The sequence below is a fragment of the Lonchura striata genome, chromosome 3 (genome assembly GCF_046129695.1).
Source record: "Lonchura striata isolate bLonStr1 chromosome 3, bLonStr1.mat, whole genome shotgun sequence".
NCBI lineage: Eukaryota > Metazoa > Chordata > Aves > Passeriformes > Estrildidae > Lonchura > Lonchura striata.
In genome coordinates this window covers 9282837-9303412 of record NC_134605.1, presented here as the reverse complement: position 1 = coordinate 9303412, position 20576 = coordinate 9282837, and the positions used below count along the sequence as shown (strand labels likewise).

Genomic DNA, 20576 nt, shown 5'->3' with positions numbered 1-20576 from the left:
TAAAACATTGGATATGAGATCAAGAGAAGTGATACTTGGATTATGCTGTGCTAAGGTAAAGAGGCACATAAACACAGCAGCTTAAACTGAATTGTGAAATAGCCTGAGAATGTCTTTTTGCTGCCATTTCCTTGATTTCAACACTACTGAGTTTGTCATGTATGACGGCTTTGTGGTTGTTGTGACACTGTTGGAGAAATTGGATTTGGGGAAAGTTTTCTTAGTTCTTTAAATAATTCAGAATGTTTTCCAGTTCTGTTTTTTTCTCTCCAATGTAGCTTTGTTTTGCAGCAATACATTTTTTGTAAAATAGAATTTTGTATAGTTGCTTTGCCCTGGCACAATAGAATCCTTAGGACATGTCCAAGAGATTTCCTGCCATCCCTGTGGATTTCGTAACAAACCTTGTGATTAGAAGCCCTTCTATGCAGAAGATTAAAATGGAGATGGCATTCATGGGCTTAAAAGGCAGCTCAAGTCATCCAGCACAAAAGGCACAGGTCAGAGCCTGTGAGGAGCATGTTTGCTGTCAGAGTGCAGCAGCCTGAATTTACAGACAGAGACAGATGATGGGTGACCACAGCCTTAAAGGAAGTACTGAGTCCATCTCCTTAGAGAGGTTAACCTTGCAAACCCTCGTTCCTAGTACTGACAGGATTTGCCTGTGCTTCTGTCCAAGGATCAGGCTCAAACATGATTCTCCTCACTGAAGGTACTTTTAGGGGTCCCCAAAAGACCACCCTGGTCCCCAGCTCTGGGAGCACCTGACTGGGCTGGCCCTGTAGGACCAATGTCCCATGGCTCTTGTGAGTATCCTGACTCTGGGCTGGCTGACTTCTCAGCCTTGGGTGCTGCAGAGGGAGCACAGGTTTCTTACCTTCCCATGGATGGCAGGCCCCCAGGGCAGCAGGATGCTTTCCCATGCCTGTGGAAACCCTGGAGCTGAGAGGAGGGGAGAGATGCAGAGTGTGTGCTGAGCTGCATGAAGGCATGCCAAGCTCCTCTCATAGACTGACAGGGAAGATAGATTTATAACAGAATTGATTTTTTGTGTGAATTTGAGGGATTCAATAAAAGTATGTCTGAAAAAAAGCATATTTTTAAAATATAGTTCATTAGTAAAATGGCACTGTAGCAACATGGTGAAGCCAGTTTGAATCCTGCTGGCTGGGCTGTGAGTGCAAGTGAAATTCATCAGAAAGGTGTCAGGAAGAGGAAGGATTTAAAAAAATAATAAACATGTATAGACGTTCTCAAACACACACACATAAATCTAACCTTACACCTAGTCTGCTGTTGAGAAGGCCAGATGTTTTTCTTAGATAAAAATATTCGAGGTGACTCGGGTTTCCTGGTGACTGCCAGGGGGTTTCAGGCACTGCAGTGAGCATCCCAATGTCTGTGTAAGGCAGTGGAACACACAGCAGTGCAGCTGGGCTTGTGATCATGTCTCTGCCAGCAGAGAGGTCTCTTCTTATTACAGAAGGTACCCCTTCAGTAGCATGCAGGCAGGGAGGAGTTTGGGAAATGGAAGAGAAAAAAGGTCTTTGTTACAGGGAAGACTCTTGGTCAGTCCTGTGAACAGCAGAAGGTTGGTTTGCTCTGTTTTCACTCACTGAGGTCATTGCAGCCATAAAACCTCAACTGAACTGTGCCAGCAAGTCAAGTCTTACTCTGCCCGTGAGAAAGGTTTGTGTTCCCTGGTGAGCTTTTTCTTTTTGCCCCACCTTTTTTTTTTTTAAGATGAGATAGGCAATTGTACTTGCAATTCTTCCTTATTATTCCTAGCTGAAAGAGGAGCAGCCTTTCATGGAGAGAGATGAAAGACACTAGGAGTATTTTTCTTACATTCCAGTGTAAGTAGAATAGCGAAGTACATACCTGAGACGTTTCCAAACACAACACACATCTATTTACATATTTGATTTCAGTGGTGATACATGATAACCTGGGATTTCATTCAAAGGATCCTGATGGGGATTTGAAAGGAGTTCTTCTTCCCTGAATGTTCACAAAATAACTGCTGAAAGCTGAAGGGCCTTTTGTTGGCAGATAAATTCACAGAGAGGCTGGAGACAGTTTCCTTGTGCTGAAAATCTTCTCTGTGCTTGCAGTTGCAGGGGTAAATTCCTGGCCCTTTTGATTGTGTTGGGAATGTTTGGTCGGTGACTTCACTGGGACCAAAACTTTTCTCAGGTTTTGGAGAGGCTTTGGCATCTTTGTAACTTGTTCTAATGCCTGTTGACAGACGCAGCAGCTTTCCTGTTAGCTTGTCATGCACCTTCCCTGCAGAAAAGGATCAGCTTCTCCTGGGAATGCTCATGTGCTTGCTGTGCTGGCACCCAGTGCAGGAGTGAGGGACTCCTCTGAAGATGTGTTTTTCTCTCTCACAATTGAAATTGCAGTGTTGGAAACACAGCAGTGAGATTAGAGGGGGTTTATGTGTGAGAGAGCAAGCGATTGTGCTGTACCCTTACCCCATATGTTTTAACCTGCCACAAGATTAAGAGTTCTTTGTTGAGAAACAAAGATAGCAGTAGGGTTTGTGTTTACATTCCCTCTCTGGCTGCTTTGCATGACAGGTGATGTGTAAAGAGGACTTTGAGGAGAGGAGAATTGAGGTCAGACCTTTCAGACTTCCTAAAATGCCTGGAGATTTATATATGTGAAAGACAGTCTGGAATGGAAAACTCAGCATTTGCTGCTCTCCATAATAATCCCGAGTAATTAAGTTACCCCAGTTAAGCATTGCTCAAATGGCTCAAAATTTAGACGTGAGAACAGCCCTCATGTGATGTTCCAGTGTTGTTCACATTACCCAGCCCCTGTGTTTCAGCATGGACAAGGGAAAACAAGCCAGCAGCCTGGAAAGCTTTGAAGGGAGGCAGAGAGAGCAGGGTCTGGTGAGTTATGGTGAAATTTCTTTTCAGGAAATTCCCATTCAAGCAGTCACAAAGGCAGGGGCAGAAAGTGTCTGTTGAGCCCCGTGCAGGTTTATCCATTCTCATCTACTCCAGCTTCTGCAAATAGGGAAAAGAAATACCAGGCCTGGGGCAGTATTATGTGTGCTACTTTGTGTCCAGAGGGTCTGTCCCATAGGAGAGATTCCATTATTCTTTTTAAGAAATAGGGTATTTGGGAGTGGTCACACCAAACATGCCTGGGTTGGAGTTTTGGTTTTGTGTTCCTGAAAGGGACCAAACAGTGTCCCCCTTCATCTTAGCCAGTGGTTTCAGTGATTTTAACAAACTTTTGATTCTCCTCCAGCTTCAAAAGTTTGGATGCAGGCAGTTGATTTGAGAGGCTCAATGTTTATTCAGATTCTTCTAGAAGTTAATATTCAGAGATATTTGCTTTATAGCAGAAGTGATGTTCTGGGCAGCCTTTGCTTTCTTCACAGTGGTGGAAGTAAAATGAATTTTCCTAAAGGAATTCACTCAACAAAACACATTCTCAGAAGAGGAGACTTGTAAAGGACCAGGATTGTGTCTTGGAGTTGCCTCAGGACTGCTCTGTGGTGCTAAAGTAGTTACAAGTTTTTGCAATTTCTGTGCTGGTTTACCTTACCATACATCTGTAGGTGTAAACTCATACATGCATTCTGTAGTCCTGAGTTCCAGGTGTCTTCCTGTGTGTCCCACAGGTGTCACCTTTTTGCTCTAGACATCCCACACAAACACCTGATTTCCTCCAAGTAAATTGTGTAGCTTGTCTGAAAGGACTATGTATGTTTTCCTTAAGTATTTTTCTCCCGTTGCTGAAACATTTTCAGATTTTCTAATCTTCCCTGCAGTGAGCAGTGATGGGGGACAGGTTTGTTTTTTTTTTTTTTCCTGTGGCAGCCTGCACCCACCTGAACTCTCCCTCCCCTTGCAGCAGGAGCGTGGGAGGCAGCAGTACTTCCCTGACATTCACAGGATTCTGGAGACTTTGTCTGATGCTTTCTTCTCATAGAGCAGAATGGTCCTGCAGCTTTTCTCTTTGGTATTAAATTTGACTCTCCTTTGCCTTTTGGGTGATGGAATAGCCGGGAACTTTTTCCAAAAGGGTTACATTTGGTGCATCTGCTGTAGCCCAGACTCTTGGTGTTGCACTTCATTAGAGGTAAACTAACATTTGTGATGTTGGCCTGTTTTTTATTTCCTTATGGAACCCATAAGAGAGGGAGGGGAGAAAAAGTCATCATTGATTGTTCAGGACAGATATTTTCTCTTCCTTCTTTCTGGCTGGTGTGAGTAATATGGGTTTTTTCATGCTAATTGCTGTTTTGGACTGAGTGTACAAAGACTAGTAGCTTGAAAATAATTGTGAAAGGGTGGCATGCCGAGAGAGAAGGTCCAGTGGAAAAAAATATCTCAATGAGGGCTTTTTGGCTGGTAAGATTAACTTAAATCAGACAATTTAGTGATATAGCAAAATTACAGCTCTTCTTAAAATGGTCTGCATACCAAATTAACATCCAAAGCAGTCAGTTTCAGCTGCAGCATTTAAACCCACTTGAGGTCAAACTTGCAACATGATTTGACCCAGCCCAGGGAGAACAACTACCAAAAAAAAATTAAAATATGTTGAATTGTTACAGTCTTAAAACAGCAAACCAGCAATGGTAGCTTTTCTAGGCAAGGTTTGTTGCCCAATGTAAGACTCACATCCAGCTCCAGCTAATAGGGATGAAGTGACAGAAATTAAGGGAGCATGTAATAAGATACCCTTTTCTTTACATCTTTATGGTGACCCACAAAGCCAGGACTTAAACCTGTTTTGTACAAGAATTCTATGCAGCAGCTTTGCTACACCACTAACAATTACTTGAGTTTATTTTGCTTCTTGTCTTTGTGAGAACTTTAAACCTAAACTTAAACTTAATCCTGTGATTCTTCAGGGGATAATTACAATGTTTTAGAATCCTTACTATGCCAGTTGCATTTTGACTCAAAGACAACTGCAGGATGTTTTTCACAATTACAGAATTTGAAAGTACAAAAGACAATTAAAAAGTGTTGTCAAAGATCCATCAAACTCCAGAGCAATAGGAGTACCTTGAGGGAATGAATTATTTGGGTAACTGGAAACCTGACTACCAGATTTGTTTGCTGTTGAGGTCATTGCTTTGGCTAGTCATCTTTTGATTCAGGCTTGGTGAAGCAATGAGGAAGTAGCAGCAGAACCAGAAGGCTCTTGTCAGATTTTAAGTAAGGAACACATAATTTCATAAATGTATCCTCCAAAAATTCCCTCTTTGCCTCATTGTGCCTATTTTTGAATCTAGTATGTCCTCTGGTTGTTTACTTTTCATATATTGTCACAGATATTAAATGTGTTTTAGAAGAGGAATAGCAAGTGGTTCAGCTGTGAAAAATGTGTCACAAAATTTGGTAATTAGGTAATTATTCTTTCTGAACCTACTCTGTCCCCAGTAGGTTTTTTCTGACCTCAGCAGCAGCTGGTTGATGACAGAGAAAGGTAATATCTCAGAGGCAACTTTGTAGATAAAAAGTAGAATATTGGAGTAAGTCTCTTACACTAGTTCTGTACTGTCTGACTTTGAAGCCTTGCTGCAAGAGCCTGGAAGTGACACCTGGGGAAGAATGGCACAAGTGCTCCATCCAAGATCAGTGAGCAGCTAATGGAAGTGCTCATAGCTTAATGTCATGGTGGGACAGAGGTTCAGAGCCAATGGGAAGGTGATGTATGACTGATTTACCCTTGAGGGCCAGTCCCAGTTCCTGGATATGACCTGTGGCTTCCATTACTTGGTCCCCTTGGATTGCAGAGAGGCAGTTTCCAGCAGGATTTTGCAGTCACATCAGGGTCAGGGCGGGTGAGCAGAGTGATTATTATGGGCTTTGGGAGCCCAGATGTATTAAACAAGCTCCTAAGTTCTTGGAGATATTTTTCCCTGGAAAAGAGGAGAGGATTTGTGACTGAAGTGTGCCTGACAGGAAGGAGGGGATCCTGCTGGAAAGGTGTGCTATCACAGCTGACAAGATGTGCATCCTTCCAGTGCATGCTGCTTCACTTACCATGTCTGCAGGTCTTTGAAGGCAGCCTGACCCAGCTCCTGGCAGGGACCCCAAAGCTGAGCAGGGAGAGAAATTCACACAGAGGGAGAAAACGATGTCACATTATGCTGCTTGTTAGGAAAAAAAACATCAAATTTGCTATCAGCGAGCTGAAATCCAAACAGCCTAAATGGTTCTAATAGTTAGAGAGGTTAGGGAAGCTTGCCAGAGGGTGGAAAGCATAACAACTGCATTTAATAACAATCAAGCTACTCTTATAAATATTTGCATGTGCTGCTTCAAAGCCTACTACATGGTCATTCATGTACTGCAGTTAGAAAGAAGAGGAGGGGAAAAAAAAAGAGAGCGAGAAGAAAAGGGCACTCCATGTTTTGTAGCTGCCATAATAAAGAATGGGCAAAGCACCAGAAAGAAAAGAAAAAGGAAAAGAAACCCTCCAAAGTTTAATAAACACAAAAGGGAATAAAAATAAATCTTTGGAGCATTTATTACAAGCCCTTGATGGAAGGATTAGATTGAAGCTCTCAGCCTTTCCAGTGTGGGTGTATGTGTGAAGGCAGCCTGTCTGGCCTCTTCCAACAAGAAAAAAGTTGTTTACATTTCCTAACTTGGGCTGTGCATGTAATTGATTTCTTTTTGTTTCAATAGCAGAAATGAAAATTCAGAGGGGGAAAAAAAAGCCTCATTTGGATACAATTGAATTTAGGTCTTTTTCCTCGCCAGAATGAAAGCTCAACTCTCAGAAGAGCTGTGTCAAACAGAGTGTTTTGTTTCTCCTAAAATGCCAGTACATGCAGTACTTGTGAGGAAAGCTGTGGAAATGCAGGGCTCAGTTCATCAGACACAACTGCACAAGGCAGAAGTGTCATCCTTTTATGCAGGTTATTCTCGATTTGGGGGAATATCTTCAGCACGAAACAAACTTCCTATCCCAGCTTTCAGTTGCAAGGTGCTTGACTGCACCTTGCTCTCCTCCCAGGTGCTCCTGGGGGCCTGTGTGCTGTTTTGGATGGTTGGTCTGAGAGTGTGTCCAGTCTCTCCCGTTGGCAGCCTGGAGCAATACTGCAGACTACATTGGGATGGGTCTCCTGCACCCCTCCCTGTCAGAGCAGGGCTGCTTTCTGTCCAGGCTGCTGGTACAGAAGCCTGGAGGATGCTGGACATTGAGCAAAGTCTGTAATAGGCACAGAAACCACAGTGTCCTGATGCACTTAATCACTCACGTACCAGAGCACATTTTAACCTGCAGTTCAGACTGTCCCGTGTAAAGCAGCTGCTGAAGTTTCCGCTTGTTCAAGACAGAAAAAGAAAAAGAGTAAACCTGTGATGCTCTGTGTTCAGCAGCCTAAAGGGAGGAGGTGGATGGATGCTGCCTTCACCTTCTCCAGCTGTCTTGTGTAACTCGTCTCAACTGTGATGATTGTGATTGTGATTATTACAGCTGGAAGTCTTCAGGATTTTTTGAGGGTTGATTTAATGAGTAATTTTAAAATGATAAAAACGGAACCTTTCATTGTGTTTACTATTCTCTCTCCCACTAAAACAAAAGAAATTATGTTTTCCTAGCTACAGGAAACATATTGATTTAATTCCACTCATTAATGATAATAGTTCAAAGAATACTTCAGGAGTCTAGTCTGCAGCAGGGTGACTGAGATTGGAGACTAGCTTGGTCAGAGTCATCCTGGAGTCTGCTGGAGTCATGGGGCCAAAACCAGAGGGGAGTGCAGAGGTATCCAACTGAATCTGAATTGATAAAACTGTCAGGTTTAGGTGGAGTCACAAAGAGAGATAAATTGCAGCATCTGAGACCACTTAAAGGCTAATCAAAAAGCCTGTAGACTCCATGGGGTTCTTACTGTTCCTTTAAAGAGAGTTGCAAATCTCATTTCTCAGTCTTCATATTGATTAATTTTCACATAAACCCCAATTGTGAAGTCAGCCATTCCTTCTTTTTTTCATCTGTCCATGAATAATGCTTTTTCCTCAGCTGACTTCCAGTGGATACTGTCATGAATGATAGAGTAAAGAAATCCAATTTCTCACGTGATGTTTTCTATATAAAGATGTAAAACTATCTTACAAGAGAGATGAAACTTCAGTAAGAGAAGAGTTCCTGCTTATTCATAGAGGATGTCCCATGCCTGCCTTCCAGTGGAAGGTAAATACTTGTTCGCAGTGTACAGAAATGCACATGTGCCAACACAAAAACAGGCACACTTAAAGAGTATTCATTCTCTGTCTTCCTTAGCTATGAAAGAGAGAAAAAAATATAAATGCAGGATGGCTCAGGAATATCCACTCAGATACATATTCAGAGATTTATAATATACAGTATCTAAAACAAAGAATCTGGAAAGAAGGCCTACAAATATAGCACAAGAAAGTTCTAGGAATAAGAAGCTAAATATAAACCAAGCTGACAGTTAAATAGGGCTTTTCAATTTAAAATAAAGTCAAGATGGACAGGGTTTGTCTGTGCCAGGGCAAGTGAATGGCTGCTAGTTTGGCTTGTCCACAGTGAACAAAATGGTAGGTTGATGCCTCAAACAAATGACAGGGAAGGACAACTTACAACTCATCCTGGAAGCATCAATCTTATATATACATATTATTATGCCAAATTATATTCCTAGAGGGATTAGGTTTGGCTGAAGAGCAAGTAGTAGTCTTGGAGTTTCCTACAGCAGGAAAAATAAACTGAAGATACTATTTCTCTCTTAAAGGAGGATGTAATCTACGAACCAAGCAGCTTTTATAAGAATTTGCAAAATGTATCAAGGTCATAGTAGCATACAGTTAAGTGTTTCTCAGAAACCCTTCCTTTGGTATTTTGAGAGACTCTGGCACTGATGTGTTGCTGATGGGAAAGAGGAGCAGCTTTGGTGTAGGAGTAATTTGCATCCATTTGCCTTTGAGTTCTCACTGTGAGATTGTAGCAGTTTTCTGTCAATAAGCATGGTAGCCAAGAATAGTGACTGGGATGCGTGGGGGGGTTATTGTGCAGATGTGAAAATCTGAGGAGTTGTTTTTTTGTTTTTTTTTAATTAATTGGAATCATAAGGAAATCTGGAGTTTCCTCTTCATAGTTGTACCTGTTTGATCATACTGAGGGTTTGCTTTGGAAAGTACTCTTTCAGAGGAATTTTTGAAATGCTTTGGGAACTTGTCATCTCTCACTTACAATGCATCTACAGTTGAGGCCGAGATTATTTCTTTAACATCAAAGATTTTCTCATAGCTACATTTATTAATGTAGTCAGTTTGAACACCTGTGCTTCCTCAGCTGAAAATGCCTCCCCAGCCCCCAAATGGAATTTTCTTTTTCTTTTTCTTTTTTTTTTTTTAATTTATCCACTTCAGTTTTCACATTGTAAGAAAAGAAGAAACTGTTCCCTTCATTTGAACTGATATTTTTATCAGGCCTTAAAGTAATTTCATCTCCTCTCTGGAGAGTGTGAGCTTGTGTCCTTCCACTCTCTTCCCTTGTCTCCTCTCCAACAAGTTTGGGTGTCAGGCAGGAGTGCTGCAGGCAAACTTCTCCTAGGGCTGGTGCTCTGGACAGTGTGGAAGGGCTTCAGATGATGACTGAACCTGGTTTGTGCAAAACTGCCTTGCTGCTTTTCCTTAAGTCAGGATTTACCACTGGGAACGAGAAACAGTGGTTTGAAACCACACTGAGATGTCTGACACTGTGGTAGAAGACTTGAGCCCATTTTTCTGGGCTTTTTTTTCTGTTTCTTACCAAATATATAGTAAGGGGTGTTACATTTATGGCTTTTACTGCTTGCAAGGGGTCAAAATTCATGTAATACTGTTCATAGTGTCTACTGCCTGCTTGCCTTTTTGCCTTGTTTTTCCTTCCTCTTCTCTTCCAACCCTCATCACTATAATCAGAATGACTATTTTGTTCCAAAAATACCCTTTAATAACTAGGTATAGAATAAAATCTGAAGCTGGCTAATTCATGCTCCATATTCTGAGGGGAAGTGGGTTTCAGAAAACATATAAAGCAGATGAGCTGCTGTTATTTGTTGTCTTAGCAGATCCCTGTGAACTCTCTGTGAGCCTGAAGGCATTTACCATGTGCCAGCTGCTGTTTTTTTTCTCAGTTCTTAAGTATTCAGGATTTTCCACCAGTAGGTTGAAAGAGGGGAGGTTTAAATGCACGACCTGAAATAGAGTTGAAAGTAGTTTTTAATCTCTATTAATAGGGCAGTCTTATAAAAAACATGTGGAGTATATTTTCTTAATTTTTATTAAATTGTTAATAGTACTAAATTGACCATTGGAAACTGAACTACGCTTCAGGTATTGCCCTGTCTGAGGCTGTCTTATATTAAAATGTTTGAAGGAACAGTGTCGGAATCTGTGGTATTGGTGATTCTGAGATTGTAGAAAGTCTCTGTCTTTCAGCCCCGTTGCCAAGGAAGAAGCCATAATTGGTCTGTGCTGGTTCCAAGGTTGTTTATTCTGTTTATCTCTAACATGTTCTGCTGCCCTGCCCAGCTCTGTCCTGCAGGGCAGCGTGTGGGGCTCTGCCCTCAGTGGGATGTTACAAACATTCAATACCAGAAACTCCCTGGGCTGCATTTACAAGAACGTGCCAATATCTGTCACCTACGTTGGACAGTGTGTCCCCAGCCTGAACCAACAGAAAAATGCCAACACTACAGTGAAACATGGAGGGCATGGAGAAGGAGAAAAAGGACAAGGCACACCCAATTTCCTCCATCTTGTCCCCTTTGGACCCCTAATCTAGAATCCTAAAATTTTACTTTTGCACCCGTGCCACGCTTAATTATTGCTCATATCAAACACTCAGAGCTTGTAATTCATCCTGTAAGATTGAAAACTCTTTTCCATGGACAGAGATCACAGCCAGTGTCTCTGGGGGCTCTGTCCAGGGGGGTTCCTGACCCCTGCCAGGGTCCAAGGCCTGCCAGGGCAGCCAGAGGGAAGCCCTGGATTCCCACAGAACAGTATATTTTATCACCAAGAAAAGTAATAAAGCCCCTCTGCTTTCTTGCAGACGCCATCCCGCCGAGCTATTACAGCCTTTACTTCCGAATCGTCAGGTTTGACGTCTCGGCGATGGAGAAGAACGCCTCCAACCTGGTGAAGGCCGAGTTCAGGGTCTTCCGCCTGCAGAACACCAAGGCCCGCGTGTCGGAGCAGCGGATAGAGCTGTACCAGGTATGGAGGCACCTCCCACAGCTCTGCTCCCCCCGCCTTGCTGCTCAAAACCCACCCAGCAGGCAGAGCAAACCCTGGGGACGAGCGGTGGGGTCCCCGCTCTGCACAGCAGCCTCCTACTTCAGTGCCTTCCCTTGAGAGGACTCGCTCAAAATCATGCCAATCTCAAATGTGTTAATTTTTCTAGCAGTTAAGCCTCAGGACTCCAGAGTTTTGAGCCAGCAGTGTGCTGAGGTGGCCCAGAGGGCAGTGACATCCTGGCTTGTATCAGCAATGATCAGCAGTGATTTTCCCTGTCTATTCAGCCCTGGTGAGGTTTCAACTCAAATCCTGTGTCCAGTTTTGGGCTCCTCACTGCAAGAAAGACATTGAGGTGTTGGAACATGTCCAGAGAAGGGCAACAAAGCTGGGCAAGGGTTTAGAGAGGGAGTCTGCTGAGGATCTGGGGGTGTTTGGCCTGCAGAAAAGGAGGCTCAGGGGTTACTTTATCACTCTACAATTCCCTGAAAGGAGGGTGCAGCCAGGTTGGGATAGGCTTCTCCTGTGCAACCAGCAAAAGGACAAGAGGAAATGGTGTTGAGCTGCAGCACAGGAGGTTTGGGTTGGACATCAGGGAAATGACTGGACATGGCACTTACTGCCATGGTCCAGTTGACATGGTGGTGTTTGGTCAAAGGTTGGACTCTGTGATCTTGGAGGTCTTTTCCAACCTTAGTGACTCTGTGATTCAGTGTTTCACAGCATATAAAAGAAAATGAGAGACCAAGACATCAAAAATGTTATGCCCAGGATCTCTGTCTCCCAACACCTGACCTGAACAGTAGTTTACATAGAGGTCAAATTCCTCTATCTGGTCCATGTTCAGGAGAAGCTTTTTAAGTCTTCCTTGTAGAAATGGAATTGAAACTGAATTGCAAAGTTAAGGAGTTTCAAACCTGGCTTGTGTATAGTAGTCTGTGGGTTGAGGCAAGGGAGTGGACAATTCAGGGATTGTGGAGTAAGAAAATGCCCCATGACTCACTCCTGAATGTTGACAAAATTTATGTCATTTAATCTTTAAGGACATTGGAGCCTTTAACTTCATTTAACACAGAGTCTGTGCATTTGTGCAAATACTGTCTAGAGCATATTTCATCTAAAGCATAGTTCTCCTCACTGAGAAACACAGCAACTAAAACGGGCCCAGCTCCCAGAAGTTTTATACTGAGTAAAACTTGCAGTTGTTCCAGCAACCTGTGACATGTTCTGCTGAAAACCCTGATGGAGAGAATACCACCTTGTAAAAGTGTGTGGAGACCCTCTCTGATTCTGTTCTGGATGCCTGCATTAGCTGTGCTTGGGCACTGTCCTGGGCTTGCAGCACTTTGGAGTCTAGCTTGGATCCAGTGTGTGCAAATTTGAGTCTTCTCCCTCACTTTGAATGTTCACCATTTCCTGCCTGGTCTGGTCAAGTGGAAGCCAAACTTGAAGCAGAGAGAGGGGACACTTTGGGTTCACTTGCTGAAGTGACAGCAAAAGCCAGTCGTAGAGGCTGACAGCAGGAAAAGTGCATTGTTCTGTTTAGATGTTGTTTAAATGTAGGAAAAACTTAATTCCCATTTGAATGTGTTCAGGTCCACAGGTGGTCACTGGCTGCTGTGACCTGACTGCCATCCTTTCCAAGAGCAGGATGGCAGAAAAGTTGAGCAGATAATGTGTTAATGGTTAAAAGAGAAAGCTAAGACCTCTGTTGAGGGTCACTGCATTTGCCTGTATAGAACAGCCATCCCAGAGAAATACACTAAGAGTCCCAGTGATGCTGCCACAGCAGCCTGCTGAAACAATTGTATATTCTGGCTTGACCTCACTGCTCAGACACCCTAAAAGGAGTTGATAGCATCTCTGGGCTTTCTGTTGTTCTATTTTTGAGAGCTGTTAGTCAGCCACCTGAAAAGAATACAGCTGTGGTTGCCTGAGCTCAGTTCATTGCCTTTCTGTGTTTGAGGAATATGGGACACAAAGAGTTCAGCAGAGGTATGGAAGAAAGGGCCTTTGCTTGGCTGGGATTTTGCCTTGTGATGAGAAACAGCTGGGGTTTACTTGAAAGAGCCTGACTCCAGTGAGACTGTGCCCATGGAAATGATTGACACCTGCATCCAGGGCAGGTACTTGGGTCCCTGGATAAACACATGGCTGGTGACTAAGGCAGTTTCTTTTTTAGGCTGGGTGGAGCAAACTAAGTGAAGTGTTAGGTGAGTAATGAGTGCAGGTTATTGTAGGATTAGATCTTTTCTCCACCAAGTAACAGGCAAGCCAAAGGCAGCATGCCCTGTGTGTTTGTGCCAGGCATATTTTAGGCATGTTACTTTGTTCCTTTGCTTGTAGAGAGGCAAGCTGTCTCTGGATCATTTCCCTTTGGTCATGTTTGTTTCTTGCAATCTTGTATGCAGCTCTTCCTAAAACCTTGTATGGGGGTATTACAGCTCTGTGGTGGGCAGTCTGAACTGCAGGAGCTCTTCTGCCTGGAGCATGAGAGTCCCTAAATGTTGCTGCAGTTGGATGATGCTGCAGTTGCTGCAACTGGCCTATGTCACAGCACATGAGGTTAGGATGCAGTGTTCAGCAGGAAAAGCAAAAGCAGGGAGAAATTGGAGACAAGGGACCCAAGATGCCTTTGGGTCCCTCCCAGCTTGAGATATTCTATGATTCTGTGGTGTATTGTAGAACGGTGCTATAGAAAGCATTCTAAAACTTACTATATGAATTCTAGAGATTAGAAAGAAGAAAATCTATGCCAATGAAGGTGAACAGGTATGGATAGGAGGCATTTGTGCCCCAGTGGTGCTGGAGGAGCTTTGGGGCTGTGTATTAATGTATTGAGAATGCAGATAGAGTTGTCTAGTGGTGAACATGGTACAAGCATGGGCAATAGAAGGGGAGGGTCAGGAAGAGCCTCATTTCAGTGGAAGTGGGAGAGGCAACTGTCTTCTGTAAGGGCTGAAGACTTAGTCAGATACCTGACTCCAGCATGAGAAACCATGCTTGGAGAGTGAGCCCTGCAGAGGAGATTGCCGGTGGAGTTGGCATGAGCAGCTGCCACTCCTCCTCTGAGCATGAGCTTTGCTTCCTGTCTTGTGACATACGTGCTGGGCTTGCCAGGGCTGTTGTGCCCAGAAGGAACAGTGTGGTTTTTCATCTTGCATAAGCAACATTTAATTATTAGGGTTTTTTTTTTTTTTCTTCTCCAACCAAGTTTCAGGTTGCCTAGTGTTTTGCTTTGTTGTGGAGCTCTTCTTGATGAGGGTTTTTGAAATTCCTCTCATACCTGCAGTTTCAAGGAATGGTTGTTCCTTTGTCCCCTTGTCTTTCTCAGGAGAAGAGGGGCAGAAGGCAGAAGCCTTCTGGGGAGAATCAGAGCTCTTGTGGTTCACTGAGATAGTCCCTGCACATGTGCACATCTTCTAATTGCCCTCCAAGAGCTTTCTGATTTAGTCCAGTGGCAGTTTAGTAGTAGCATATATACCACTGATGCAGAAGGGACCTTATTCTAAATAACTATTTTAGGAACAGCTAGAGACAGATGTGAAGGGTAAATTGAAAAAATAAGCAAGCAGTATATAAATATTTTGTTTCTCCGCCTGATTCTTTCTTTGTGTGGTCCTCCGACCTTACAGATCTACCCCTTAAAATGAAAGAAGAAATGCAAAACTGCACCTTTTCAGCTAAGCTTTCCTCAGGCTGTACTTGGCTCCCTTTTCCAAACCACATCAGAAAGGGACTTTGTGTTTTGCTACAGCCCTTGTTTGCACTGACTCCAGGAAGGCAGTCTGGGGCTGCTTGGCACGGTGAGCCAGGGCTGTGGCCCCTTGTTCCTGGCCCCTGGCGCTGCAGCAGCAGCAGCAGGACCTTGTTCCCACCTCAGAGCCTGAGCTGGAGCACAGAGTGCCCATCATATTTATGCTGGAAGTGAGTGGTTATGAATCTGCTTGCCAGGTTTTCTGCCATCTGGATTTCTCCAGGCAGTGAATCCTAGAGATTAATTCTCATAGAGGTGCCCTGCATGCATCCACAGAGCCAATGGGCAAGTAGTAATCCCTGTGTGCAGAAAATGTCTGTTTTCATGCAGAATACTTCTCTTGATATTTAAGGATTAGTCAGTACCATCTGTGTGTTCATGCACAGATAGGAAGTACAGTGCACATACTAAATATTAGTCTTTGGATGGAAAATAATAAAACTCACAGAAGTAGAAATTAAGATACTTTTATAAGGCTGGCATGAAAGCTTCTGTCTCTTCTTGGCTCAGGTTAAGTGAAGCTGCAGAGAATTAAATTCTTTAAAGGCACTACTTTTTCTGTTGTTTATTCTGCCCAAAAGGGAGGCTTAATTTGAAGGTTGTACTGCTGATGATCAGCATGTTGGAGAGTGGGAAGCCAAAGTGAAGGAAGGAGGCAGCGTGACCTCAGGCAAGGCGCGCTTCTCCCGTCCTTTCACTGTGCCATGCTCGCTCAATGCGCTTCCCAGCGTGCACCAAGACTGCAGAAAATATTAAGAGGATAAAGTGCTTTTGGGGAAGGGAGGAGGAATAATATTAAATAAACAAGTTTTAGCATCCTCCAGTGGCCTTTGCTATGTTTTTAAAGATTTATGCCAAATGCAGGCTTTATTGGAATTTGATCAGATAAAGCTCAATTGTTATGGGAATGTCTTTGTTCATCAGTTTTCTTGCCTGCTTTGAAGACTTCATCACATCTTTCTTTTATTAAGGTGCTTCTGTATTTATGAATAAAGTCCCTGCACCCTTCAAAAAAAGCCTTGTCTTTTATGAATAAGCATACCAAAAAACAAATAGGTACCACTGCAAAGCAGAACTAGTGGAAGCCTTTACAGGGCGAAAAGACACCCTTCCTAGAATGCTGTGGTATTGGGTTTAAGGTATTTTTATTATGTACAGGCAGTCAAACAATAACAAATAATAATTACTTCCTGTGGAAGCGGTGCCATGTTTTGTTAACATCATAAAGCATCACAAAAAGTGCAGCTGAAGCGCTGTACTTTATTGTCATCATTATCTGAGGCTGCTATGGGTGGGATTATCTGAGAGGCTGTGATGGGAGGGGTGTACCCACAGGATGGATCAGAACAAGGGTTGGGGGAAATGAACAGTGCCAGGTTGAAGCTGGACCAGATTGCAGTGAAGAATTTGAAGCAAACAGGAGCAGACCTTTGGTCTTTCCATTTTGGGGAGGGCCCAGTCCGTGTCAAGAGCTCCCATGGAATTTGTTGAAGGTCTAGGAAGAACTGTCCATCCTCTAGGTAGTGGTGAGCCCCACTTCCTCCAGGGTCTCTCTCCCTGCTTGGAGGTATGAGGAGGAAGATGCTGTGGAACATACTGCCCCATTATGAGTCAGATTTAAATTTAAACCACAGATGGTTGTTCAAATACCTTCAATTCAGACAGTGTTTTGTCTTGTTTTTCAGTTGGGGAATACATTTAGAGTGAGTTACTATAGATTTGGGCCAAATCTCCGCGGTGCAAATCTGAGGCAATTTACACTGACTGCAACAGAGATCCTTCAGGCTGATCTCCATGTAATCAGGAGCAGAGGGGCCTTGCTCTCTTTTCTTGCCAAAAAGTGCCGTCTCTAATGCCACGGAAGAAAATACCATGAAGCAGGATTTGTGGCTGTGAGCTGGCGCAGGATGTCTGTATTACAGATATCACCTGGGGCACTTGGTTATAATTGGCTGCCATCGCTGTGACCCACATCTAAAGTAGTGCATTTGGATCTTACAGTTTATGTATTGCTATCCTGAAACCAGGATAAAAAACCAGGATGAAACCCTTGCATTCTGAAGGGTTATGAGGTTATGTTGAATGGCAAATGCAGAGTGTTCTTTGAAGTGCCAAACCCAGTATAAAATGTGGATGTAATAACTTTCTACTTTACCAAACTCCTTCATTTTCCTCCAGCAACAGCTCAGGACCAAAGGAAGTTAATTTGCAGTATATTTCAGTTGAATTTATGTTTTCTTCTTATTCCAGAATCCTCTTTTTCTGGTTCCAAATACTCTATGCCCTACAAAAAGATGTCAGTACATTGGAGACCATACCTAGAGTACCTTTGGCAAATACTGTGTGAGCATGAGGGGAGTATTTATGGCTGCATCATCTTCGCTGAAATTTGGGAGCATATCTCGGATGCACCTGCCTCTTGCGAGGAATAGAGCAGTTACTGAAGACAACTTGAAGGAATATATCATATTTCCATCAGCTCCTGGCAATGGCCAGTGTGTACTTCCGAGCTGGACACTGCCATGTGTAGAAATGCAGGCCACAGATGGCTGTGTTGCCATTTGTGGTGCCTGAACGTTACTGGAGGCGTGGGAATGCAGGCCATGGGTCTGAAAACAAAACTAGGTTTAGGTCCTTGCTCTTTGGGCTAGCATTTGTTGGGGTAGCCAAGCCTACAGGACGCTGGGGCACGAGCAAGTTTGAACCAAGCAGCTTGGCGTGGTAGTCACTGGGCTAAGGAACATCAGGTTGGCCATGTGCTAGAGAGTCTGTTGAAAGGTGGTGTTCCTGTTCAGGGGAGGTGTAGGAAACAATGTGAAGTTTTGTTGGACAGAAGCCTATGTGAAGAAGAATAGGTGATGGGAGAAAATGGAGGAGGATGGGAGTGGTTTGGGTGGAAACCTGTTGGTGGTGGGAGGAGAAAATTCTAAGAAGAGCTGTGAGACAGGCAAGAGGAAGGGAAAAAAGAGGAGGGATTTGTGGAAGAAGACAAGATCTTGGAGAAACTACTGTGTCCAAATACTCATTTAGCCAAGACAGCTGCATGCCAAAATGTTGTAGTAAAATGCACATGAAGATGAGATATGACTGTGAGGGACAGGACCAAGGAAGAGAAAAGGGCTTAGGAGACCTGTGCATAAAGGGGAGATGAACACAGGAGTACCCTGCAGGATCTGGGAGATTTGGCTAGAAGACAGGAGAACCCACTCTGTTTCTGTTGACTTTGGCTCCTCTTTCTTGATACTTTAATAAAACATAATGTGCCTTTGGCAAGTTAAAGCTAAAGGCTAGATAAGTTTACAGGATTTTTTTGTTTTGCTTTATTTTATGTAAAATCTTTCTTTGGAGCTATCTTAAAATCTCCCAAATGGCAGGAAATTGCCCTCAATATTTCAAAATCTTGCAGGAGAACGACCCCAGACCCTCCGTTCTTGTTTATTGCTTAAACAATGCAGAGTCTTCCTGCCTGCTGAAACATAAATCAGGCTGGATGGCCTCAGGGATGTGTCCCCAAGTTGCACTGCACATTGATCTTCAGTATCAGGGGGAAGGCCCTGCCTGGGGAACAAATGGTGAGGAAACCCCTTCCTGGGATCCATTCCCTTCCCAGAGCTCATCCCCTCACCGCAGGGTGATGCAGCAAGTCAGTCACAGCGATTCCATGCACACTTGACTTCCTTTCTGACCTGCTTAAGTGCTCATCTCTTTGCCTGCCTCACACTTCACCTTCTTTTACCTTTAAGTGAGCATCAGCCAGCACTGTAAGAGAATCCTTCTGCAGCTGTAGCCCATCCAGATATAAAAGTGGTTGGGTTATGTGTGCAATATGTTCTTTTTATTTGCAAGTTTGCATGAAGAACGTGTCTGGCAAGTTCTGAGCAGATGGATCAGAGACCTATGGGTTTTTTACAAACTTTGGCAAGTGCTCCATACCTTTCTTTGTATTTTGGCAGGAGCTCTGCATCTCATATAGTAGTCTCTAAAGATTCTGCTCTCAGTTTGAGCCTGATTCGGAGACCATTGCAAGTAATGGAAAGACTTCATTGATAAGCAGGGGAACTGTAAAGCCCTTTTAACTCCATTGCACTGAAGGCAGAGTCTGAATTACTCCTTTGCAGGAGTGGCTACAAGAAGAGCTTAAAAACTCACACTGAGATTTTTTTTAAAAAGCTGGTCTCTCGTGCTTAGAAGCAGCTAAGATTTTGATAGCCAGTAGATTCCCAATTATCTGGCAAAAGGTACTATATGGAAGCTTTGCACTTTGCACCATATGTTTTCACATATAATGAGTAATAAACTGGAGAGGTTTGCAGCAGAATCAAAGATTTTCTTTTCCTTGTGTCCAAAATAGGATCAAAGGCCTCAGATTAAACCAGGGAATGAGAAAGGATTGATAATTAGCATGGCCATTTGTTAACTGTAAGTTTCAGAAAGAGCTGGCTGAAGTCCCTGAGAGCTGTCCGAGGAGACCTTTGAAATCTGGAACCAGGCAGTGAGTGAATCTTTCAGTAGGGTGAATAGTATGTAAGAATTTGGAAACTCCCAGCAGCTGTGTATGCAGACCTTGGGAATCTGGTCATTCCAGTGTAAAGAGTTAGGCTGGAGTCTCCTGCAGTTTCTTCTAGTTCAGGAAAGGTCATCCTAAATAGCGGTTTTCAGCCATGGTGTGCATAGCTGAACTTATCTTTGCTCTCATGTTGACCAGCATAAAGCACCTCATTTACCACTGGATCTCATTGTTTGGGCTTAGTTACTTTAAGCTTCCAAGCACATGTCAGGTTATTTCCATTATTTTTAAAAGGGCTGTGAAGTTCCAATGGAAATCATAGATAATGACTGATAAGTAAGAGAAAGAGTAGTGAGCCTGCCAAGATGTTGTAGTACACAAGAACATCACAGGAGTCTGAAATGACAGAGAAGGGAAGGGAAGGAAGGAAGTTATCAGGGGGCCAGCAGCATCTGGAGGGAGGAGATCAGACAGTCCAGAATGAATGGAGAGGAAAGGCAGATTAATAGCAGGTTTTCACAAGATAATGCCATATTTACTGCTGTTCAGTGACTGCAGAACCCACACTGGCTGATAGCAGTGACCATTTCAAGTTCCAAGGCAATGCAGGAAATAGGATAGATATTTTTAAGTGGCCATATGATCTTATTACTATGTTTGGAAAGTTCATCAACTTGTTTTAAGAAACTGTAAGTCACCAGAAATACTTCCGAAGAGTTGGTAACCATAATTCCCAAATCCAGCCATAAAATGCTCTTGGTTTTCTTGGCTGCAGCAGATGTATGTCATTGATGCATCAGCCTGTGTATCATCACTGGTGAACCACATTCATTTTTTTGTTTGTTTGCTTGCTGAGGAGGTGGTGAATTTATTAGCCAAAACTACTCCACTGTAAATTATACTTAATTGTAATTTTTCCCATTCTTCTGCATCTGATTGTGGTGACAATAGAAGACTAGAAGTCGTTATTGGGCAGAATACCAAATCTGAAATGAACTAAACAAGTTGCTGTTCTGGGGCTGTAGTTATTTGAAAGAACCAGTGTATCTTCATGTCAAATTTTTTCCTTTTAGCT

The 20576-nt window shown here is 43.2% G+C and overlaps 1 protein-coding gene across 2 annotated transcripts in view; it reads left to right on the top strand.

Moving 5' to 3' along the window:
• Positions 1-20576, top strand: part of TGFB2 (transforming growth factor beta 2) — a 60796-nt gene that overhangs the window by 26909 nt on the left and 13311 nt on the right. For both annotated transcript variants that reach the window (XM_021546149.3, XM_077781870.1), the window contains exon 2: positions 11056-11219. In XM_021546149.3, coding sequence (XP_021401824.1) covers positions 11056-11219 — 164 coding nt within the window. The remainder of the gene's footprint in view (positions 1-11055; positions 11220-20576) is intronic.